The sequence below is a fragment of the Channa argus genome, chromosome 15 (genome assembly GCF_033026475.1).
Source record: "Channa argus isolate prfri chromosome 15, Channa argus male v1.0, whole genome shotgun sequence".
NCBI lineage: Eukaryota > Metazoa > Chordata > Actinopteri > Anabantiformes > Channidae > Channa > Channa argus.
The window spans coordinates 3,663,928-3,689,298 of NC_090211.1; the positions used below are offsets into that span (position 1 = coordinate 3,663,928).

The window sequence follows — 25,371 nt, forward strand, 5'->3', positions numbered from 1 at the left end:
TGGCAATTATTAAATACTGTCGGTTACTGCTCGTATTACTGATTAATCATCGATGATCTCACTGTTTGATTCTGGCTGAGGCCACAAAGCTAGACTTTACAAGCACTTTAAATGGTCAGCAATTGTATAGCCATTTTCTCCCTAATCATTACACAAAGCACTTTACATGTTGCTTCACATTCACACACCAATGGAAGTGGCTGCCACGCAACGTGGTCTGTTGACCCACTGGGAGAAACTTAGGGTTTAGTGTTTTGTCCTACGACACTTCAGCACTGCAGGAGTTGAACTATTGGTCCTGCAATTGGTGGATGACTCCTCTATCTCCTGATCCACAGCCAAACATATTGATTGATTATTCAAGTTAAGTTTATTTCACAGACATTTTTAAGATAAACCAGTTAAAAATATTCTACACATTACATTGTGTTAGAAAAGTAATACTTTTATTTTATTCTAAATAAAAACTGCATTCTTCAATTATGTATTTATCTTATTAGAACGTTCTACTTTCAACATGAGCAGCTAAATCTAAAAATTAAAGTGAAAATATATGCAATTTTCCAGAACATTGGTAGTTTCAGGTGATGTCCAGCAGGGTTCGCTGGTGGACTTAACAATCTTTGCAGAACTGAGCAAACGAAGCAGAATCAACAGCCAATGAAAGGTTAGCGTCTGCATTCCCCGCGCATGCGTATTAGCTGTACGATAATTTGGCGATATGTCTGCCGCTGGATTTTAATGATTATTTCTGCAGCTTTTAGTATTTCTGAGAGACTCTGTTCCTGTGGTCCGGCCTGATGGAAAACTCCAGAGACTTGGTGAGTTTTGAGTTTTGTGTGACCGGTAGGAGCTCGTATTTCGCTCCTTTGTTGTGGTTGTGAAAGCTGTTCCCAATGGTGCAAAAGGCTGCTACAAAGCGACCACTGACAGGATGTTAAAGCGAAATTTCATTAAGAAATGTGTTACTTTTACGTTCACTTGTTCTTCAACAGAAATGTGACAGTGCATAAAATTTGATAATAAAGAAGTACACAATACGTTTTTATTCACTATATTGATTGACAAAGTAGATTATTTAATAAATCGAAAGGTAGACCTTTATCAGGACTTCGCCTCTTGTTCTCCTTGCAAACTGCCACTGGAAAATCTGCGGCAGTGGCTTTGTTTGCTTCTTGACAAACGTACATTTCTTACTAACGGGCTATTAAAATCAATTTCTCAATCGGAACATGCACCCTTTTATTCGGCATACGTGCACGTTTAAGTCAATAAAGATTTTTGCTATGCCTTTGTTATTGTACCGCTTCTTTCACCGCTGGCTGCCAAGGTGAACCTGTAATAAAAAAAATCCGATTTTTCTTAGTATAATATCTTCCTAGGTGCCGGTAATCTACGCCTGGTTTGTTGTGTTCTTGGGCTGTGTCAGTTGCCACTTTTAGTTCCAGTGTCCCTCTCTCCATGCTGTCAGTCAGCCTCCATCTCTCTCCTCCTTTCACCGCACTGCAGTGGTTCTGGCAGCAGGTTTCCTCCTAGCTCCAACTTCAATGATGCAAAACAATGAATGCAACCGCTGACAGTTTGGAAAGCGTGTGTGTGTCTGTGTGTGTGTGTGTGCGTGTGTGTGTGTGTTGGGGGGGTCACTCATATGAATCAGCTGCTGGTGAAAATTTAGAAGATAAAGAGGGCTAAAGTTAGTTTGCTAGGTAGGTTAGGATAAAGGGATATTAGATTTACTTGGTGTTATATGACTCACCTTGACTTTGTGTGAAACACAAGTGAATCTTTTAAAAAAACTAACACAGCGTTGCTGATTCTATACCAGTCACTTGAACTTACTAGACAGTACTCACAGGTCTGGCATGTTTTAACATTGAATACATTAACCTTTTTTGCCATAGATTTAATATTTCCATTTGTGTTCACCAGTCTACAGTCATTAACCCTTTATGACAGTGAATTCTTCTTGCTGTAATTGTCCTTCAGACAAATCTAGAACAAAAGTTGCTCCAAGTCAGTAATTGGAGGTACAGTGAGTGAAGCCACAGTATTCGTCGTAGTAATACTGCCGAAGGAAATTTGGAACAGTAATTGTGGACCATAATAATTTGAAAATGCCTCACTAATTTTGGGCTGCTATTTACCATGACTGTAATCAATAATGTACAGCTAGACTTTTTAAAAAATGTATTGGATTTTGATCTATAAAACTTCAGAAAATAGTTTAAAAAGTCCACGTAATTTCCAATGGTTTCAAATTGTCTTGACCCGTCAATAGCATAAGTGTTAACATGCAGAAAAAAAATGTAGATTATTGTAGGTGTTGTTATTACGCCAGTCGTTAACAAACTACAGAAATCTTGAGACAAAATCTGACAGAAACTGATGGTCTTAAAATCTAAATCTTTTGCTCATAAGCTCAGGAAAGCGACAAAAGATCTGACCCTTTTCCTGAGGTTCTCTGACTGTGTCTCTTACATGCTCAGGTGGAGCGTTCTTCCAGGAAGCGCAGAGACTCCTTTGGGATTCTTGATAGTTTGGAAGAGGACCGGAGCAGCTGCAGCACAGAGTCCAGCGGGGGGAGCGGACCCTCGAGCCCAGAGGACAGTGAGGATGAAGAGTTGGGGGGAGGAGAAGGAGGAGGAGGAGTAGGGGTGGCTCAGCTGACCCCCTCCTCATCCTCTTCCCTGACACTCATTAAGACCAACGGGCAGCTGTACACGTACCCTGATGGGAAGGCAGGCATGGGTCAGTGTGACAAAGATAACATTTCCAGATATCATTGTTGACATCCAACATTTTAGATTATGGAAAAATTCTTTCTAGATTAATAATGTTATAGTTAGTAACCTAATTACAACGAGATGCAGTCACTGATTGAACAGTCCATCTTGCCTACTTTTCAAGGCCTTTAGAATAACTTTGTCAAATTTTAACATTTCAAAATGAACTATTGAGTCCAGTTTTTACCATCTTTACTTCAGGATATGTCAGGGTTTGTTTGGCTGTTTCATAAAAAATTATACTTTTAAATCATCAGTTTATTCATTATCTGTTTTCATCTTTATTCATCCTAGCTTGCTGTTATTAGACTTTTTACTTTGAAACAGTTCCAGGTTCTGTTGTATTGACCGGTGGTGACACTTGTAATAAACTGATGCATTACCTCTAAGTAAAATGTGGAGGAAAGTGGAAAAAATTTGGGAACATGGATAATCTTTAATGTCCCATTTGTACACAATAAAATACAATGACAATTCATATGTCTCTCTCTGCCTTCCCTAGCGACATGTGAGATGTGTGGTATGGTGGGAGTCAGAGATGCTTTCTACAGTAAAACAAAACGTTTCTGCAGTGTGTCCTGCTCAAGAAGCTACTCCTCCAACTCCAAGAAGGCCAGCATCCTTGCCAGACTGCAGGTAGAAGCACAGAACATCATATGGATCCACTTACATTTATTTAACGTGTCTATTATGTAATATAAACTGGTTTACATATATTTGAATTATCTGAAATTACCAAACTACACCCATCCAATCTTATAAATGTTCATTACATCATTTAATAAATTATTCACAAACATCTGTGACTCATGTATCAATAATTTGTGGTGAGGGTCACTGGGCTTATTTAAAGGGGTCTATTTTTCTTGCTGCATTGAATGTGACATTATATTCATCATTATATAGTGTCAAGGTTTAATACCTCCAAATGCAGAATTTGTGATAAATGTGGTTGAAGTAAAACAATTTTCAAAGACATTAATCCACAAAAAGTAGTTTTGCCAAAATCAAAAGTCGCAGACAAACATCACTTTTTTGTCTCTTTGGACAAATTTGTTGCCTGTAAACATCCGGCCCCAGATGTTAGTAGGTGGAAAGAAAAAAAAAAAACAACATTCATAAAAATATACAGATGTACCTGATATGTAGCTGCAGTGCTGGGGTGATGTAGTTATATTGTCATCAGGACACTTAACCTGTCTGACAGACATAAAGTGATTAAGCCATTCATCAAATGTGACTGATTTCTGACCTGCTAGCCCCTTGCTTGTCCTCTCCTCACTCCACAATGTAGAATAAGGTAAAGGTTATTTAGAAATTTGAAAAACTTGTTATAAGGTATTCACAAAGATTCATGTAAATGTAAAACAAATGGATCCTAGTAAGGAACCTTGTGGAACACCTTTTTTTTTAAATACTCATATTAAAGTTTAGAATACTTTTGTCTATAAAGATGTTTATGTATTTATCATCTGTGGGCACTATGGCCAAAACTGGATTCTAATTAAAGGAACAAGTCATCAAAAGTGTGAAATTGATTTAATATGTCAGTATTTTTTGCTGTCATTTTAAACAAGTTTCTGCAGCTGTGGTGCTTCATGGCTTCTGGATCCTTTTCCTGTTGCTGTAATCTTTGATGATTTTCATGTCAGTAGTAACGACAGTGGGTTGGTGTTAACCTGTGTACCCCATGATTATTTTGAATGGCATTGTATTTTTTAAGCTTAAGAAGTTTATTCTTTTTTGCGTTCTTAATATTTTTGACTCCTTCTACCTTTAAGCTAAATTGCCCCCGTGTACATTAAAGCTTTACTCTATTTCACTCTATTTCTCTACTGCTCTAAAGGGGGACCCAGGACTGTCTCTGTCTCTCAGGCCTGTCTCTGTGTGTTTTAAAGGGGAAACCTCCCACTAAGAAAGCCAAGGTTCTGCAGAAACAGCCTCTGATGACTAAACTAGCTGCTTACACCCAGCATCAAGCCAACCAGCAGAGTGGTGTAAAAAAAAACAGTGAGTGTTCTTCCTCCATATTACAATTTCTGGTGCCACCTTTTTACCATCTTTTTTTTTTTTTTTTTAAAGTACAAATTTGGAGTTTCCTCTCTTAGCTATAACTCTACTATCTGGAGATTGAAATTCACTGTGAGTGTATGTAAATACTTTTATTTCTCACACTTTAATTGGGTAGAACAACAATTACCACACACACAGGATTTAATAAATTGTCAAAGAGAGCTGGATATTCCCAGAGTGACAGTATTGCAGAATTCCTCAAACCATCAAAGTATTCTTGACTTTTTGGGAAGTCAGCTAAATCTTAATTGATATGACGTCTACTGTATCTTGGACTAAGCAGCTACTTTTGGTGATAAAATACTTAAGGTTTGTTAATGTTAAAATTGGCATCCTCTTTATTTTTAGGTGTTAGGCAAAACTTTTTGCCTCAGAATATTTTTCCAATATGTCAGAGAAGTGTCTGTTGGAAGAGACTCATATCTGACAGACATTTACACCATGATGTGGACACATCCAGCAGATGATGAAGAGTTAAAGGGATCATTTACATGATTTAACTGTAACAATTAGGTAGTTTGACAATCTTGTGTGTTTGCTACAGTTTCTGCAGAGGTGTTTGACTGGGGTCGTTACCTGGGAGATGGAGATGTCACAGGCGCACCAGTTAGCTGCTTCAAACATGTGAGTACAACACACATACACACACACACACACTTCCATAGGCTTGCTTTTTATGTAACATTTCTTATTTTTACCACTTTTAGCTCAAATTTCATTTTTAGTCCATTTTTTATCTTGAAAGGAAACTTTATATAGCAGCTCATTACATTACCTCAAGGCTGACACAATAAACCGGACAAAAACCCACCCAGAGAATTATATCCAAACTAAAAAGGAAGTTAAAAGGTTAAAACTGCATTATTGTATATGTACTGTAGCTGATATTGCTCTTTAGACTTTTAGATAAAATTTGTCATCAGATCTTTATTATACAGACTGTTTGTTTCCAACTTTTAGGACTGGTGATAATGAATCTGTCTGATTTTGTTATTGATTCATTTACTTTGGCCAGTCCTGTTTTAAGTTTAAAAAATATATAATTTATTATTTTTGCCATTGTTATTTAGGTCCCAATGGGGAAGTCATGGGGCGACATCATTGAAGGCATTCGAGTTGAAGTCACAAACACTGACAGTGGACTTCCCATGAAGGTTTACTGGATTGCTGGAATTATCAAACTGGCTGGTATACATTTTTACATTTACATTTACATTTACATACGTACATACGTACATACGTATACACTCACGCACACACACAAATACACACAGCTTGGACCAACACAGACCTACATTGATATTTATCCACTTAAAATAGGAAAAATGTCTCTAAGATTACATCAGGAATGCACAGTTTGCTTTCTGTGTCACAGTCTTACCTTTAAGAAATGTTTATATTATTCCCCCAAAATGTCTGCTGATGACACTTTAGGTGTGTGTGTGTGTGTGTGTGTGTGTTTGCAGGTTTTAAGGCGTTGCTGCGGTACGAAGGTTTTGACAGCGACTCCACGAGAGATTTCTGGTTGAATCTGTGTGTGCCAGACATCCACCCGGTTGGCTGGTGTGCTGCTGAAGGAAAACCTCTGGTCCCACCTCAGAGTAAGACGAAAACAAAGGGAGGGAAACTAACCTCTGTCTGTTGAAGCTTCACGTTGCAATAAAAAAAATATATTATGGGATCTTTGTTTCATTTAAATATCCTCTTTACTTAGTATTAGTCTGCTTGTACCTGCTTGATATCCCTTCAGTTGTACTAACTCATTCTTGCTGTGAACTTTGTTTTTTTGTTCTTTTTTATCCAGTAACATTCAGATTTTGATATGAAGTTATCTGCTTGTATTCACAGACTTTGTGAAGCACCTATCTCATTCAGGTGTGTTTTTCTTTCAGCAATTCTGCACAGGTTCACCAACTGGAAGACATTTCTGATTAAAAGACTGACAGGATCAAAAACACTGCCACCAAACTTCTCCTCCAAGGTCTCTTTCTCTCTCTTGTTCTCTCAGTCTCTCTCTCTCAAACCCGAACACTCCTGTACACCTCACCTTAAACCCACTGCAAATCTAATTTTTACCTTAACCCTAAAACCAAATCTTAACCTTCAGACAGTCCTTTAAAGGGTTGTGAGAAAATAAGTGTCATCCTCCTTTCGTTGGCATAAAATTCAAACAGGTTTTCACTCTGCTGTTGTTATACAACTCCAACACACACAGACCAACATGTTTATCTCTATACTTGTAGGGATCCATGCCTCAGTTCTCACTGTCTCCCCAAACGTTCACCTGAATTTGATTCTAAATTGATTTTGATTGTAACATTCTCACTTCTCCTCCAACTTCAGGTGCAGGAGAGCATGCAGTTCCCTTTTAAAAAGCAGATGAGGGTGGAGGTGGTGGACAAGACTCACCTGTGTAGGACTCGGGTTGCTCTAGTCGAACAGGTAGGACTCCGTTTCACTTCTTTTCTTGTTTGTGTGTTTTTCTTTGGTCCAGGATTTTAGTAGAAAACTGGGTCTATTTTAATCAACAAATCAGGGTCAAAAACTGTGGAGACATATTAGAGCAGAGGGCATCTTGTAGGAAGCTTTTTGTGCCAAAATAAAGGAACTGGTATATTAACATGTAGGGGTTATTGCAGGTGATAGGAGGTCGTCTCCGGCTGGTCTATGAGGAGTGTGATGACGGGACGGACGACTTCTGGTGTCACATGTACAGCCCTCTAATCCACAGCATTGGGTGGTCTCGATCCATCGGACACCGCTTCAAACGATCTGGTGGGTCAGCTGATTGGTCCAGTGGTCGATTTGTAAGGAGGGTTTCCGGTTGAGGGTTTCTTTGGGCAGAATTGGAGTTTTGAGAATTTACTTGAAAGTTTTAATTAGCAATCAGTATTGGCTAGGAAGATGTCACCAAACTGCATTTAAAAAATGTGCATTAACTATGTTTAAAAATAATTTAGACATAATTAAATTAAATTAACAACATTTGACAACTTTGGATTCTTACTTTGTTCTGTTCTTTTGTTCAATTTTAGTATAACTTTCATAGTGTAACACCACTATATATAAAAAATCAGATTAAATTAAACTTTACTCTTTATGTAATCGGAGCAGGAGAAAATTGTATTTATTTTTTTTTTTAACACTTCCTAGTCCTGCTGTGTCTTGTTGATGTAGTCATTGTGGAAATGTCTAGGCTTCCTTTAGAAAGCTCTAGATGTAAGGCAGCTGGAGATTGGATAGGCAGTGAGTGTCAGTGTGATATTATGAACTAATGGTTGATGATAAAACTGTCTCTTTTTAGATCTGTCAAAGAAGCTGGAAAGTGTGATGGATGCTCCTGGACAGCTGTTTGCCAAGGTGAGAACAAAAAGACATCATTTGTGTTTGTCAACCTGTTCTGGCGCTTATTTTATTAACTCCACAAATGTCAAGATGAACATGTTAAGGACAATACAGCAGGAATGTTTACAGTAACTAAAACTTGAATATATACAGTAGTATATGTAGTTTATAGTATATATAAAAATGTATATTGATCCCATCATACGGAGGGTTGGGTTTGGATTTCGGTGTTACAAGTGATCACTATAAAAATATCAACTGAAAACATGAAAGTGTTTCATGTTTTAACCACTTGGGTGCAGCAGAACATTAAGTAAGTAAGTAAGTAATTGTGTAAGTGATTTTACTTCACTGACACCACAGTGGCTCCAAAATATTTTTCACTCAGTATAAACATCACCAAGCTCTAGCAAAGAGCTTTAAACTAGAAGTTTTTGGTTTTTTTTGTTAATGTTAATTTAGGTGAAGGAGGTGGATCAGAATGGTCCATGGTTTGAAGATGGGATGAAGCTTGAGGCCATCGACCCCCTGAACCTGTCAGCCATCTGTGTGGCCACGGTCAGGAAGGTGAGAACCAGGTTGGGGGTCAAAATAAACAGCTGTGAGCTCCAAATGATATACAAGCATAACTTAAAGTCTTTAAATTACATGATGCTGTCATTATTTTTTTTTACCGTCTGTCTCTCTTTTCTTACATATTGTCTGACCACCCTTCATTTGTCTTCCCTCTGTCCTTTCCTTATCTTCTGTCTATATTTCTTTAATCTGACCTCCCCCCTTCCTTCCATCTTTATGTTTCATCATGAGTTTCATGAATTCATTCTCCATCCTTCTTTAATTTCTTCTCTCTATCCTCAATCCTTTTCCCACTGTCAATCCTTCTGTCCTGGTCTGTCTGTCCTTCATGCTTCCTCTAAATAAGTTCAATTGCTTATCATTCCTCTTTTACTCCTCTATTCTTCTTCCTCATCTTTGACTGATTTATCATCATCATCTCCCTCTGTGTCTTCCCCCTCCACTTCCTACAGGTCCTGGCTGATGGGTATCTGATGATTGGTATTGATGGTTCAGAGGCGGCTGATGGTTCAGACTGGTTCTGTTATCACTGTACATCTCCTTCCATCTTCCCTGTTGGCTTCTGTGAGATCAACAACATCGAGCTGACCCCCCCCAGAGGTACAGCAGATCACATAGCTGTATAATGAAACAGTTACTAAAACATTCCTAAATTTCTTACAAGAGGTGACGTCTCCTCTTCCTCTTTTCATTACCCGTATGTTCTTGTTTCTCAGGTTATACTAATCTTCCCTTTAGATGGTTTGAGTATATGAGGGAAAGCAAGTCGGTGGCTGCTCCAGTCAACCTCTTCAACAAGGTGAAATATTTTAAATATATATTAAAATATTACATGTCAAAAAGTAAAATACATTTTATCCATAAAGTCTCTTCATGTCTTTTGCCTTTATCAGGATGTGCCTAACCATGGTTTCCGTCCTGGTATGAAGCTGGAGGCTGTGGACCTCATGGAGCCTCGATTGGTCTGTGTTGCCACAGTCACTCGCATTGTCCATCGGTTGCTACGTATACACTTTGATGGCTGGGAGGACGAGTATGATCAGTGGGTGGACTGTGAATCACCTGACCTGTACCCAGTGGGCTGGTGTCAGCTGACTGGATACCAGCTGCAGCCCCCTGCTGTTAATGCAGGTAACACACACTTAAAATCACCTTCTCCAAACTACTCAACTATAAATACTACATTACAAATGAGCAAATGGTTTGGAATAAGGATACAATTAATAGAATTGAGACATTTACTGTTTGTAGTTTGAGTGGTGAAATCAAGACTGCATGTCACTTGCTGGCACTTGTATATTTACTTACTCAGACATATTTTAAAGGAACACATAAATAGACCACTGCCTCTTTGGATTTGTTCTGGTTTTTTTTTTTTATGTACGCACAAAAAATAAAGTTGAACTTTAATTTGATAATATCTCTGAGCAAAAGAGCAATAGTTGTATATGAAAACAATGCACTACCTCTACAAAGCTGCTGTTTATTTTGCTAAAATTAGACACAAATTCAATAGAACGTGTGTTTCAGGTTCCAGAGATCTACAATCAGCAGTATCCAAACAGAGAAAGAAATCTCAACAGTATAAGGGACAAAAGAAAAGTAAGTCTTTTTCTTTCTCTAAAACGTGAATGACCTACTCCAAACACTCGAGTTTCAAACGTGTTGTCAGCAAGATCCATCTGCTGAGTTCCAGTGAGTAAACAGAGCTTCTGTAAGAAATATTAAAGTATTTGATAAGATTTTAACAGAACTACTGCTCTTACCAATAGTGTCGATGAAGATTCTCAGCTTTCTGGAGGATATAATTGGGTTCGCTAAACACTTTTATTCAGCCTGAAGAAGCTGCTTGGATAAGCAGTGAAACATTTCTACCAGTTGGCATGATTCAATCTTTGGCTTACCAATACTGCCCATCGTTCTGCTACTCTTGTTAATCTTTTTTTTTTTTTAAGATCAGAGAAAAGAAACAAAGTAAGAACAAGATTAAAATAACTATATTTTTCTAAAACAAAAAAGTTCCATAATCTTTAAATGGATTCAATTTCAAAATTCAACATCACCATCTGTTGTGTACAGCATCTCAGATTTTGCTCACAATATAACAAAATATGATTTAGTGTATTCTTACTTAAACAATCCTGAATTAAAAGCTCCATTATCAACAGATGTAAATCTAAGTACATTTTCCTCTTTCAGTCTTCATTATTGAGAAGAAAATGTATGCAGGACATTTAACAATGTCTGTATAGTTCAGTTAACTCTGTGTGAGGCAGTGAAAACTGTACATTTTTCCTCCTCTGTGTTATAGACTTTTGCTAGGTGCTTTGATGGATTGCTCACATTTCCAACTTTACCTGCTAAAGCTTTCTTCTGAACCAAAAATGGCTCAAATACATCATAGACAAATGTCTTAATCAGAAATGGAGTTGGTGAGATAACAGGTGCAAGATAACTGTTATGAAAGCATTATGTTACGTCTTACTTTACAGAGACTATTTGAGCTGTCTTTCCTCTTTCTACAGAATTAATTTAAAGATATTCTTTCTTTACAGGTTAACATAATTAGACATTTTAAAAGAATTTATAGAATATTTGTTTTGGTTTTATCGGGTGCCATGATTTAGAGCAGATTAGGAAAAGCCCATATCTCACAGGAACTATTGCACCATCTTTTTCTCTTTCTTTTAGAGAGGAAGCTTCCCATTGCCAAGTTGCCCATCAGTCTCTCTGGTGTCGTTGTGACGGGTGTCCCCAGGAGCTTGTCAGGAGATGAGAATGAGACTCCACCTGATTACCCATCACCACCGACTCCTGCTTTAGCGGCCGAGCCCTCCACTGTCAAAACAGATACCAGACCTAATACTGAGGAGGTAGGAGGTATGCATATAATGGAACGGCACAACCAATGAATTTGTTTTTGCTGTAAACTAAAGACATTTGGGATTAAGATCAAAAGAAGAATAAGATGTTTAGAATTTCAGTTTTTATTCGATGCTATTTACAACTAGTGACATTAAACAGCGTAGAACTTTTTTTCATCAGATTGTCAAGGTGTGTCAAATGAGATTTATGGTTCAAAAAGCTTGAAATGATTGTCGGCGACATCACCACAGAGCAGGGGGTGAAAGTATCAATATCCACCATTTGAACAAAGTATCCTAAATGTTGTCTTTGTTTCTGTAGGTTCACTGATTAAAGAGAACACTAAAGGAACAGAGTCCTCTGCTGAAAGGAATGAAACTGAGATCAATGGATCCTCTGGAGAATTTTTCACCAACCAGAGCCACTAGTAGGCCTCGACCATCCTTTACTCCTTTCATCTCTATCCATCCATTTGTTTCTAGATTTTGTACAATTTGAGTTTTAAACATTACGATATACACAAAACAATTTCAGATTACTGGTTTCCACTCGCTTCAGCCATAGAGGCTTCACTCTAATTATCATTTGGTGTGTAGTCATAAGTATAGGAGTCTCCAGCTGAATCTCCACAGTCCCTTCATTCATGTTTACACTTCTGCCCCACATTCGTTCTCTAAGAACAGAAAACCTTCAATGAAGCTGATTTTGCAGTCAGCACTGAAAGCTGTTGGAAAAAAATTGTCCCATTAAAAATAGAGGATACAGAAGAACAGGGCAAGTTGATCATATTTGGTTCCCCTGTGGGGAAAAATGAAGAAAAAGAAACCACATTGTGAAACCTTTTTTTCATTACCAAGATCTTAGTATGTTTTTTCAGTATGTTCAAGAGTCAATACTCTTGACATAATAACAACTTTATTAGATGCTGTGTAATGTCATATTGAGATTAGCAGTCATTTAAAAAGAACGTGTGTGTGTGTGTGTGTGTGTGTGATGAAGCAAGCAAAAGTTTTGTCAACCCTTATTAAATATCACTTTTGTTTTTGTAAAGAAAAAACTGCAGTAAAACTGGGAAATGTCCTCCAGTATTGATGCACTTGTTGTTTATTTCATTAGGCTGTTTTGTGCCATGTGAGCTACAGTAAACTCACAGCTGCTCTATGACCAGCGGAGAGGACATTTGCTTTTACTAGGTTGTTCCCAGTAGTCAGGATTGGGCTCTTACTGGTAAGTTCTGTGATTGAATGTAGGGAGCTGTAGGAATGTGAAGCAAAGATGAAAACATAATCCGACTTCCCACAGATAATAACAAAAAACTTGTTGGATACACATAAGCTAGTTCAGCAGCTACAAGAGTAATACACATATCTATTGATACCTCACTACAAAGATATTAAATAAAATTAAAATAACTAACAGCATTTACAAGTTTTATTACAAAATATTTAACAATGCAGATATAAGAAAAATTTTATTGATTTAAAGAGGTTTTAAAAATTCTAGTGAAAAAATATTTTAAACATTCTAAAACACCCGTGGGTAAACATCACAAGGCTGATTACCCGTTTTTACTTAGTTCTGAAAAACATCATTTAGCTGCAATGTTGTAAAGAACAGAGAGTAAATGCATGTTTCAAATGAAACATTGCAATATTTTTATTAACCAATCAGCTTTTGATTTTTTTTTACATTATTTATCAGTAACAAAGGGGGATTACATATTCCACAAAAAAGGTGTTTCATTATTATAACTGGGAGGGTTGCGACAGGAAGGGCATCCTGCGCAAAAACTGTGCCAAATCAACATGCGGACAAATGATCCGCTGTGGCGACCCTGAATTTACGAGATGAGCCGAAAGGACAAAAAAATAACTGGCATTTTTACAGGTGAGATTAGCTGAAACATCTCATTGCAGGCCTGTAAAGGGACATGCTAACATGTTGACGTAGAGTGATGCAAAAAAACGTTCAGTCTAGGTTAATCTGCTGAAGACAAAAACAAAGTGAAAATATTTATTTAAAATATTATTTCTGTGTCAATGTGGCTAAAAAAAAAGACTTATAAGCTGTAAAATAAATGTGACAGCCAGGTCACTAAATGTTGATTTAAACCTTTTCTATCTGTGATGTTCAGTGTTAGTTTTGTCCGAGCTTGTGTATATCTGAATATATGAAAAGCGTGTATAAACAATAAAACAGAATTTTCTGTTTTTGTGGCAATTTTTGTGTTAGATTTAAATTTGCAGCCACGCTGACTTGTTGAAAGTAGTCTGTAGTGGTCAAAAGGAGCTCAGAGGGCCAATTTTAGCAAAAAGCAAGATTAACACTTATTAAGAATGATTAAAGTAAAGTGGACAATATTTGAATGAAATTTATGAAAAATGATCAAACTGATCAAAAAATCCAACTAAATTTTGACTAAGACTAACATTAACCAGGTAACTAAAATGTTCATTTGAAAGAAAATTACCGAAATTTAAGTAAAAAAAAAAATCATGATCCTAATTAGTATCTCATGCAAGCTTCTGTTTTTATCTAATTATGCCTGCAAAAAGAAAAACCGTAGACCTACACAAACATGTGTTAAATTCTACATATTAATGCTAAATTAAATAACACATAGTCTCAATTTTTACCTAGTAATGAAAACTTTTTTTTTAACCTTTTTTTATGTCTGCACATTTTTTATTTAGATTTCCTGATGAAAGTGGAATTAATACTAATGTTGGTGTCTTTCTTGCACAAACCAAGTGTTACATAGGGCTCTTAATAATAAAGAATTTGAGTGTTTTTGTGTGTGTGTGCATGTGTGCGTGTGTGTTTTAAACTCAACTGTGTGAGCATGCATAAAATGTAAGTAACGTACACACTAAGCTAGTAGCTGTTATTTACATTTGTCAGTCACATGTGTATATTGTCTGTTCTTGTTTGTCTTTTTGTATGTGAATTTCAAATAATGTCAAACTGTCTTTTTGTATTATGGTGCTATGTACATGTATAAATGATATGACTGCACACACATTTGATAATGTTTTTATGGAATGATTTGACAGATTGTGTGTGATGAAGAAGTTAAGGACACAGCTGTTTGCAATAGATTTTGTACTTGAGGAAAACTAATTGTTCAAGAAACTGTTGAAGCATCAAAACACCTCCGCTTAAGGATTCTTGTATCTGTGATGAGAACTGAACATTTGAATTCTTAAAGTCATCAGTCTTCTCTATCAGTTTTTTTTTTATGTGTTTTGTGGTTATGTCAGAGCTAAGCAGCAGCAAAAATAATTTCAAAGGTTTTATAGATTTTGGGGGGGTTGAAATGACTTTTTGCAGTGTTTTATTAAAGTGTAGTTTGGGACCCAAAGACATAAAAAACGAGTCTGGATGCTGAGACTGTTAGTGGTCGTCTTAGATTTATATGTTTATTTTGTGACAGTTTTTTCACCACTCTAATGGTGATCAGGTCTTTGTGTTGCTTGGCTTTGTCTTGACACAAAATACAACCCAAAACAGCACAAGTAAACCAGATAAACATGCCAACATTTGTTTTCTCACCGTGATGAGATAATTGGATCATAATCAGGAATTAAATTAGATTGGATTTTTTCCAATTTTCGGTTGGATAAAAGGTTTTAGAACCACAGCAACCCTGAATTTAAGATGAGATCCGATACATTAGATTTGGTACAAAATTTCTAGATCTGGTTGTAAATTTTGGAGTTTAAGAGTTCAGTAATGGTTCAAGGTTTTAAGGTTAATATTTCAAGATGAAAGATGTTGGACACACTTGGGGTTCAAAATTACAAATTTGGATCAAGCAAAGGTTTGACTAAGTAAATATTGGATCTGGTTAAAAATTTGGGAAAGATTGAATCTTCAATATAACATTCTGAGATAAAAAATGAAAAACTGCACAAAACTGGATCAGAATTTACAATGTAGAATTTTGAGAACATTTTTAAAATTAAAATTTCTAGATCTGGTTTAAAATGTTGGATCCTATCCCACTTTGGTGCTGGATCACAGACAGTTTCATGAAAATCCTATTAAGAACAAACATAAAAATAAAAATGTACATATGTTAGTATTAAAATAATCAGGTGTTTCCCAAACTGAATGTAAACATTCTTGTCCCATAATTTAGTTGTGTCCTGCAGCACAGCGACATGCAGCAACAGCTTGAAACATGCTACACCAGATTAGACCAATTCTCACTCTGGTCTAAATTGGGTCCAGAGTTGTTTGATGTTACTTGGATTGAAGCAAGTCTGATGAGCTTTTACTTCAAAACATTAGGATCGCAGAAAACATATGTTGGCATAATAAGGTAACTAAAGATAAAACTATTACATGTAGCAGGTACAGCCACTCGCAGCATCTGATAATAACATGGACTTGAACTTCCTGTGTCACGGAACTCATTTCAGATTAGCCAAACATGTTTATGTCTTGTGTTTTATTACTTTTGATGTCGACTTCCCAGCTTCAAACCTGCAAGACAGGACAGAGCCAAGAGCTGACAGAAAACAAGCAGGAAAAAGACTGAAGTGCTAGTGGATAAAAGATGTGAGAGTCAAATTTTAAGATTTACAGTATGATACTGTTATTGTCTGTTTGGTCCATATGTTCGTGCTGTGAACACGACATTTACTGAACTGTCATCAAAATATATAAACATAAAAATACAGAGAAATATACATCTATATACTGTAAATGTATGACAAACCAAATGTAGTTATTGGTGTTAACTTTCATGCAGCTTTTTTTAATACATTGTGCAATTTTTGGCAACATGATTGTGAAGAAATCATTACATTTTGGTGTAAAATAAATGACAAACTTTACATTTTTATGCAATAAAATGTTATGGGAATATTGATTTTTTTTTTTTAAGTTGCTTCAGTTATTGTCTTAAATTTAATTAGATTTTTTTAAATCTTGCCCTTTTTCAAATTGGCTCTATATTTTTTTAAATAGCAACGGGTTTCAGGATAAATCTCAGAATAGGACAAACTGACATGTTTAATCTCTTTCATTTTGAGCTTTTTTAACATTCAGTGTGATAGATTGTTGTTGTCTTTCACTCCAACTTTTTTTTTAACCTTTTTTTATGTCTGCACATTTTTTATTTAGATTTCCTGATGAAAGTGGAATTAATACTAATGTTGGTGTCTTTCTTGCACAAACCAAGTGTTACATAGGGCTCTTAATAATAAAGAATTTGAGTGTTTTTGTGTGTGTGTGCATGTGTGCGTGTGTGTTTTAAACTCAACTGTGTGAGCATGCATAAAATGTAAGTAACGTACACACTAAGCTAGTAGCTGTTATTTACATTTGTCAGTCACATGTGTATATTGTCTGTTCTTGTTTGTCTTTTTGTATGTGAATTTCAAATAATGTCAAACTGTCTTTTTGTATTATGGTGCTATGTACATGTATAAATGATATGACTGCACACACATTTGATAATGTTTTTATGGAATGATTTGACAGATTGTGTGTGATGAAGAAGTTAAGGACACAGCTGTTTGCAATAGATTTTGTACTTGAGGAAAACTAATTGTTCAAGAAACTGTTGAAGCATCAAAACACCTCCGCTTAAGGATTCTTGTATCTGTGATGAGAACTGAACATTTGAATTCTTAAAGTCATCAGTCTTCTCTATCAGTTTTTTTTTTATGTGTTTTGTGGTTATGTCAGAGCTAAGCAGCAGCAAAAATAATTTCAAAGGTTTTATAGATTTTGGGGGGGTTGAAATGACTTTTTGCAGTGTTTTATTAAAGTGTAGTTTGGGACCCAAAGACATAAAAAACGAGTCTGGATGCTGAGACTGTTAGTGGTCGTCTTAGATTTATATGTTTATTTTGTGACAGTTTTTTCACCACTCTAATGGTGATCAGGTCTTTGTGTTGCTTGGCTTTGTCTTGACACAAAATACAACCCAAAACAGCACAAGTAAACCAGATAAACATGCCAACATTTGTTTTCTCACCGTGATGAGATAATTGGATCATAATCAGGAATTAAATTAGATTGGATTTTTTCCAATTTTCGGTTGGATAAAAGGTTTTAGAACCACAGCAACCCTGAATTTAAGATGAGATCCGATACATTAGATTTGGTACAAAATTTCTAGATCTGGTTGTAAATTTTGGAGTTTAAGAGTTCAGTAATGGTTCAAGGTTTTAAGGTTAATATTTCAAGATGAAAGATGTTGGACACACTTGGGGTTCAAAATTACAAATTTGGATCAAGCAAAGGTTTGACTAAGTAAATATTGGATCTGGTTAAAAATTTGGGAAAGATTGAATCTTCAATATAACATTCTGAGATAAAAAATGAAAAACTGCACAAAACTGGATCAGAATTTACAATGTAGAATTTTGAGAACATTTTTAAAATTAAAATTTCTAGATCTGGTTTAAAATGTTGGATCCTATCCCACTTTGGTGCTGGATCACAGACAGTTTCATGAAAATCCTATTAAGAACAAACATAAAAATAAAAATGTACATATGTTAGTATTAAAATAATCAGGTGTTTCCCAAACTGAATGTAAACATTCTTGTCCCATAATTTAGTTGTGTCCTGCAGCACAGCGACATGCAGCAACAGCTTGAAACATGCTACACCAGATTAGACCAATTCTCACTCTGGTCTAAATTGGGTCCAGAGTTGTTTGATGTTACTTGGATTGAAGCAAGTCTGATGAGCTTTTACTTCAAAACATTAGGATCGCAGAAAACATATGTTGGCATAATAAGGTAACTAAAGATAAAACTATTACATGTAGCAGGTACAGCCACTCGCAGCATCTGATAATAACATGGACTTGAACTTCCTGTGTCACGGAACTCATTTCAGATTAGCCAAACATGTTTATGTCTTGTGTTTTATTACTTTTGATGTCGACTTCCCAGCTTCAAACCTGCAAGACAGGACAGAGCCAAGAGCTGACAGAAAACAAGCAGGAAAAAGACTGAAGTGCTAGTGGATAAAAGATGTGAGAGTCAAATTTTAAGATTTACAGTATGATACTGTTATTGTCTGTTTGGTCCATATGTTCGTGCTGTGAACACGACATTTACTGAACTGTCATCAAAATATATAAACATAAAAATACAGAGAAATATACATCTATATACTGTAAATGTATGACAAACCAAATGTAGTTATTGGTGTTAACTTTCATGCAGCTTTTTTTAATACATTGTGCAATTTTTGGCAACATGATTGTGAAGAAATCATTACATTTTGGTGTAAAATAAATGACAAACTTTACATTTTTATGCAATAAAATGTTATGGGAATATTGATTTTTTTTTTTTAAGTTGCTTCAGTTATTGTCTTAAATTTAATTAGATTTTTTTAAATCTTGCCCTTTTTCAAATTGGCTCTATATTTTTTTAAATAGCAACGGGTTTCAGGATAAATCTCAGAATAGGACAAACTGACATGTTTAATCTCTTTCATTTTGAGCTTTTTTAACATTCAGTGTGATAGATTGTTGTTGTCTTTCACTCCAGTGATTTGAGAGTAGATGTATAAGTTTACAGCAGGCTGTGCATTTGGATAATTAGAGAAGTAAGTGTTAATATCATCAGCATGCAACATTATTTTAGTTGAAAGTATCGGCCGTCTCTATTTGCTCTCTATGCTACTCACTTTCAGGAAAGTAAAGAGGCGTCAGATCATCACCCAACAGTCTAGATTTGAATCTGAGCCTGATGTGTTTCCCTCCTGGACGCCTGGACTCCACCCAGTAAATGTCAGATCAGCACAGTCATCTGATGTATAGGACGATTCAGCCACCTGCTGAGTGTAGGATTTAGCTGATTGGTTCTATTTTTTTTTTTCCATCGTTCATTTGGAACCCAGTGACTGGTATTACATTTCTGACATTCAGCCAGAAATGCCAGCAGACATGTGATACAAATTCAGTGTTTTGGCATTGTAGCTGTAAAAGTTTGGGGTTGATACAGTATCTCAAGATAAGCAGATTTTACAGTGCGTTGATATCTGCAAGGTATATAATGCGCCAATTTGGAGTTCGTTCATGACCATGTGGGTATTCCCCTCATGCCATTGTGCTGTCCCCAATGCTCACTAGAGGACCAAATGTGGCTTCATAATCCACTGCTATAAATATGTCATCAAATTTAGCATTTTTAAAGCATTTAATGTCAATCTAGTGTCCAGCAGTGTTAAAAAAAAATGTATGTGTCTTGACTCTCAATTGACTCTGGGTTTAGGTACAGTACTCTACACAATATCCAAGATTGGATGAGGTTCAAATATCCATGTCTAACCCCTCTCTGTTGCCAAGATCACATCAACAACATTTTTCATATATATTTTAGTAGAAATATTGAAGATCCATGCAATGGAAGCCTCCTGTGACAGACTCACTGAACAAGTTTGTAACCTATTGATGACAACCTGAAGGACTGTGGAGAGTGTGGTAGAGTGTGGTAGAGTGTTAGAGCAGCGAGAAAGAGGACTGATTATAAGGCTCATGCAAAATATAGCTTTAATTTGTCCAACATTTTTATGACCATATACCTGCAAAACTGCTATTCCCATCAGCCTCAGTTGGCAAATGTCAGTATGTTTAATGTATATTTTAATATGAAATAATTAAATGTTCTCAAAGCACACAGAGACGGGTGATGTTAACATGAGACTTTATTGATAAGTGCTACATGTTGTGGATCGGTCGGTGAAGACTAAGTCAGAGAATCGACTGCAGAGGGGTTGGGGGGTTGATGGAGGAGGAAAGGATGGGGTCCAGTTGGGTGTAGTTTACTGTTCGATGATGGGACAGTTTACTCATACAGCCAGGGCTTGGCGCAGGAGGTGTAGGAGACGAACTCCTCAGGCTTGAACCACAGTTCGACCTCGGTCTTGGCATTCTCCAGGGTGTCGCTGCCGTGGATGATGTTCCTAAGAAAATGTCCGTGTGTGTTAGTACTGGTAATGATGGCAGATACGTTTTCAATCCTTATCAGCGACCATTATATTCAGAGTTCTGCAACAATTGGTGCTGTAGTTTGTGAGATGTACACAACTGTATGAACACCTCTAATGGGAAGAGGAACTGGTGCATCATAAAGACAGAGCATCAATGCGAATGAACCTCGACAGCCCAGCGACTGTATATTCTGATATAGTTTATCTTTTCTCAGTGGCTACAGGAGGCTTCTTACAGCACATATCCGCTTAAAACTTATTTGAAGAGTTCGATTCCTCCCATGATTGACAGTGAGAGGCAGGAATTCACACTCAGATCTGTAACATTACCGTAACATTGGTTTACTTACATTGTTTTCCCTTTTAATTTGATACTTAGGTTACATTCCAGGGCCTGAACTACTTTTTTCACTTTTTCTTGAGTAAAGACATTGAATCACTACTCGAATCAGTACTTTTTAAACAATTTTTTTAACACAGGTACCTTTACTTCTACTTGAGAAAAGCCTGTTCACTTTTGCCACCTCTGCATTTAGAACAAAACTTTCCACCATGGTTATAGGTCTGGAAGCTTCTGCCAAGATCATGTGATACTGTCGTCCCAGTAAATTTGCAATGATTTGTAAAACTGATACGGCAGAGGAATGAAAAAAGAAACACATACTGTGTGTACAGTGTGTGTATGTTTTGCTTACTGTACCTGCTGATGTTGATGCACAGGTCTCCACGGATGCTGCCAGGCTTGGAGTCGGCGGGGTTGGTCTCACCCAGCATCATCCTGACCAGCTTCACAATGTTCTCACCCTCCCACACCTGAAACATAACACACAGCTTGTCACCTGTGTCGTCAGGAAGGGTTTCGTTCAGGAAGTGAATCCGCGTGGGACCAATAAAGGATACAACACTAAAATACAACACTGTGAAAAAAAACAAATATTTCTCAGGGGCAGAAATGCAAAGGGGTAATTTACAGCCAGTTTATACATCCACAGTATGTGCATCACTCACATTGTCACTATTACACCAGGGTTTTGCACCTTATTGTATATTTGGTATAGTTGTGGGTGGAAGCTTCTAGTCTACTGGTCTCACACTGAGGTTTCAGGCTTTAGCTGAAGGATAATGTGACTATGAGTCCTGTAAAGTTGGGCAGCTCTGGTGTGAATCAAGTCAAGAAGAATCTATTATACATTTGAGCTCTCGTATCATCTGAGTGTCCTTTCCAACAGTGTCACCTCTCACTCTGATCACACACACACATACAGACAGTGTGGTCTGCTCCAATAAAAGGAGAGAATCCTTGAAAACAAGAGGGTGTGAAGAGAGAGAAAGGGGACAGGTGGTCGAGCGAGCACGGGCCAAAATAAGGAAAGAGATATGATGAAATGGAAAGGGAAAGATATCTGACTGGATGGAGTGTGTTTGTGTGTCTGTGTGTTACCATGGCGAGGACGGGTCCAGAGGACATGTATTTGCAGAGTCCAGCGTAGAAAGGTGTGTCCTTCAGGTCCAGGTAGTGCTTCTTCATGTGGTCCTCAGAGGCCTAAATACACAGGAGGAAAAGTATTTGAACAAAGTACTGCTCTCAAGTACTCACACATTTTCTGTTTCAGAAGAAGGTTCTACATATAAAATGATTATAAATATGTAAACTAGTAAAAAAATATTTATAGCAAATTTCAATGTCAATTAACTAGATGTAATCACATTTGTAAGCGTTCATTATTTTATTAGTTAATTACAATATAGGTTAACAAAACATTAACCCTCAGTGCTATATTTTAACTGGTTTTCACTGTGCAAAATATGTCATTGGAACAAAAGTTACACATTCCTCTGAAAATCGATAGAAATCTGGTGATATTTTTCTCAAATTAAGTTCAGGATCTGAGCTTATTGCAACAATGTCCCTGTTTCTGCATAAAGTAAATAATAGGTGGTTGTACCATAGATATGATTAAACACTGGTTATTACAGTTGCTCTTTATTGTTTTTATACTGACAGTATAAATTTCATTTTTTAAGCTTAATTTGTCTCAATTTATGAGCACTAATCTACACAGACAGTGAAGCCAACTGTCACTGTAGGATCATTAAACACTCACACACACGCACACCAGCTGGGAATGTGTGTGTGATACCAGTGTGAGTACTTCACTAAAGCTGCAACATTCAACAACTCCACAGCTGTCAACTCCTCTCTCTAATCTAAAACCAGCTCTGTGTACTTTAGGTCTGATGCTGAGACCCTGAGAGTGTGAACAGTATCTGACTGTCACTTCTTCAAAGGACTGTTTGAAGGGTACACAGTCAAAACCTGTGCACCAGAGGATGATTCTTTATCCATGTTTGGTGCATTCTAACAACAGATTCTTTGCAACTGGTAAAATAACAATGAAAGTGACAATTAATTTTTAATATTAAAGAACCAGAGCACTAAATGCAATCAAACACGCTATTTACAATGCAATTATATGTATTGTACATTTAATTTAAGTTGAAATGTATCTGCTATATCTGTCCAAAATTTCAGTCACTACTATAATAGGGCATTAAACTTCTTCATAAAGAAAGTTGAAATAATTAAATCTGGCTGTTGTACGTGTTATTAAATCATGTGTTCTTTCAGTATAAAGGAATGAAGAGATACTCCTGCTGGTTTCCTTGTTCATTCCTAGGTTGTAAAAGTAAGTTCCTTGACACCTGTCATCATAGTTACCTGTACAAATTTTGCTGCAATCATCTTAAATCCTCTCTGTTCAAAGCGCTTGATGATCTCACCGCAAAGACCTCTCTGGATGCCGTCGGGCTTCACAGCAATGAAGGTACGCTCCATGTCTGCAGAGAAAAGGCTGCAGGAATATGAAAATATAGTAATCTTGAGTCGATAAGTTTGAAAAGTTTGGCTTCTTCTTATAAAATGTACCATCAACTTGCTTTTGTCCAAAGTCACTTACAATATGCGAATTCAAACGACATACAAGAGACTTTGGCCATTTGACCTCAGTATGGGTGAAGAATCATGTTGCACTAGTAAGGTAAATAAGTTGAATGACTGCATGCACAGCCTTTTCTTCTTTTTCTGTCTTTTTCTTTTAATATTGTCATTTTGGAATTGTCACGTCACATTTTAAATCAACTGATCATAATTAATCGGCTGTGGCTCGCAGCAGCTAAGCTTCAACTTTTCCTCCTTAATATCAAATTACCCCTCATTAAACAAACCCAAACTGGATTGTCCTGAGTCTGAATGACGTTCTCTTCCCCCTCAGCCTGAAAACCATCCTGCTCTGCTTGCTAAGTTTACTCCCTTTTGGTATCTCTTCATATGAAGTTGATATCCAGTGAAAGCAGGTGGCACTGGCAGCAATATAGGCTGAGAAAGTGGAAAACCCAGAGTGCCTGGACACGGTACAGCAGGGTAAGCAACAGGGCATCTGATCACAGGAGATCATTCTATACTGTGAAAAACTTCAGGGGTCATGTTTCTGAGGGTGTATTTCACATTCCAGATCATATATCCAGCTTACGTTCTGCTGATTTGTCTCTATGAATCCCTTGCTGGCCACTGCCTCCTCTAATCTTTGTGTCCTTGTAAGCCAAATTATCATAGTCATATCATGTGTTGGATTTTTAAGCCTGCTTTAATGTTCCTCTAGTGTATTTATGTGTGCGTACGTCTTTATCAAAGAGACAGAGAGCAGAGATGGAAACCTGCAAACTTTTAACTTTCCACTTAGATTTCGTTTGTCAAGAGATTACGGTCTATAAGATTTGTGCTTCCACCTCACTGTTCACTGATAATCGGTGAGTCACTGACTCACTGAATTCACTGATCAGTTTTTATAGGCTCAAATCAGAGTCAATCACATTTGCATGTTGTAAAATACAATCAAAAGTAAAAAAGTAAGTTTAACATCATGTGTAACCTCAGTGTTAGTTAGGTGTTCAAAATCCCTTTTTATCCTCAGTGTCCTTGGGTTAGCTCGCCCTTGATAAACCTTGGGGGCTAGTGAGGCACAAACTCTATCTAGACATCCTAAAATTCCTATATTAGTATGACAACTTTTGGAAAACTTGAATTTCACATACACAGTTTTACGGTATTTACAAAGGCTGAAACATAACCACAGGCTTTAAATAAAGAACACAATGTAGTTAACACTAATTTAAGCCCACAGAACAGACACGTCTGCCTGCAGCTGTCTGCAGTCGTCCTGCATGCCACACATACACGTGTGCTGCAGCACATGAACATATCTTATAGTTCGGTAGTAGTGAGCAGCAAGCAGATTTTGTCTTTCTTTCAAATTAATCTGAGCATTATAGTTAGTCAATAAAAACAAAGACATAGAACAAAAAGACTTGTTTTGTGTGTGTGTGTGTGTGTGTGTGTGTGTCTACCTTGGTTTTGGGGTTGAGGAGAACTTGTGAAGTTGAGCTGCCGGTGGCGGGGATGCGATCACCGAGGCCGAAGAGCCGGAGTGGAGCTCTATTTAAAGGGTTTTCAGTGGGGGTGGGAGTGGGCGGTAGACCTCCAAAAATGTGTGTGTGTACAGTATAAGTGGCTGAATCTGTGGTGCTGGATGACAGATCGAAATAACTTTAGACTAGTGTGTCAATCTGTATTTGTGAGGACCCATATCAGTTTTTGATCCTAACTTGTTTTCATTTTTTGACATTTTAGAATGAAGGATTTTTGTAAATCAGGAGAAGTTACTAAAATATCTATACTATAAAAGCTTTAGCCTGTAAAATGTAC

General features: G+C 36.8%; 2 protein-coding genes across 5 annotated transcripts; one reads left to right on the top strand and one right to left on the bottom strand.

Moving 5' to 3' along the window:
- The first annotated feature begins 567 nt into the window (after nt 1–567).
- Nucleotides 568–17,094, top strand: LOC137099354 (MBT domain-containing protein 1-like). 4 transcript variants are annotated; one of them, XM_067476094.1, is made up of 19 exons: nt 568–667; nt 758–821; nt 2,487–2,748; nt 3,286–3,419; nt 4,682–4,793; nt 5,401–5,480; nt 5,927–6,044; nt 6,323–6,457; nt 6,749–6,837; nt 7,200–7,298; nt 7,496–7,631; nt 8,161–8,216; nt 8,664–8,768; nt 9,230–9,377; nt 9,494–9,576; nt 9,671–9,908; nt 10,308–10,379; nt 11,469–11,657; nt 11,964–17,094. In XM_067476094.1, exons 2-19 carry the CDS (start codon nt 801–803, stop codon nt 12,068–12,070), a joined length of 2,184 nt encoding a protein of 727 aa, XP_067332195.1. In that variant the 5' UTR covers nt 568–667; nt 758–800; the 3' UTR covers nt 12,071–17,094. The 4 variants fall into 4 exon arrangements, with proteins under 4 accessions (XP_067332195.1, XP_067332194.1, XP_067332196.1 ...); XM_067476093.1 differs by lacking the exon at nt 568–667 and having other exon boundaries at nt 674–821; XM_067476095.1 differs by lacking the exon at nt 568–667 and having other exon boundaries at nt 674–821; nt 11,469–11,650.
- Nucleotides 17,095–20,306: 3,212 nt separating this feature from the next.
- LOC137099376 (nucleoside diphosphate kinase B-like) lies at nt 20,307–25,168 on the bottom strand. Its single transcript, XM_067476133.1, has 5 exons — nt 25,014–25,168; nt 23,329–23,461; nt 22,051–22,152; nt 21,310–21,422; nt 20,307–20,582 (listed from the first exon to the last, which is right to left on the bottom strand). The coding sequence occupies exons 2-5, from the start codon at nt 23,443–23,445 to the stop codon at nt 20,465–20,467; spliced, it is 450 nt and encodes a 149-aa protein (XP_067332234.1). The 5' UTR covers nt 23,446–23,461; nt 25,014–25,168; the 3' UTR covers nt 20,307–20,464.
- Between the last annotated feature and the right edge of the window lie 203 nt (nt 25,169–25,371).

Excerpts from the sequence above, each read along its gene's own strand:
- LOC137099354 (XM_067476094.1), top strand. The coding sequence starts at position 801 with ATGGAAAACTCCAGAGACTTG. Across the intron at positions 6,838-7,199 it reads CACCAAACTTCTCCTCCAAG|GTGCAGGAGAGCATGCAGTT; the intron begins GTCTCTTTCTCT and ends CTCCAACTTCAG. Across the intron at positions 11,658-11,963 it reads TAATACTGAGGAGGTAGGAG|GTTCACTGATTAAAGAGAAC; the intron begins GTATGCATATAA and ends TTGTTTCTGTAG.
- LOC137099376 (XM_067476133.1), bottom strand. The coding sequence starts at position 23,445 with ATGGAGCGTACCTTCATTGCTGTGAAGCCCGACGGCATCCAGAGAGGT. Across the intron at positions 21,423-22,050 it reads CTGGACCCGTCCTCGCCATG|GTGTGGGAGGGTGAGAACAT; the intron begins GTAACACACAGA and ends GTTATGTTTCAG. Across the intron at positions 20,583-21,309 it reads CTGTGCATCAACATCAGCAG|GAACATCATCCACGGCAGCG; the intron begins GTACAGTAAGCA and ends ACATTTTCTTAG.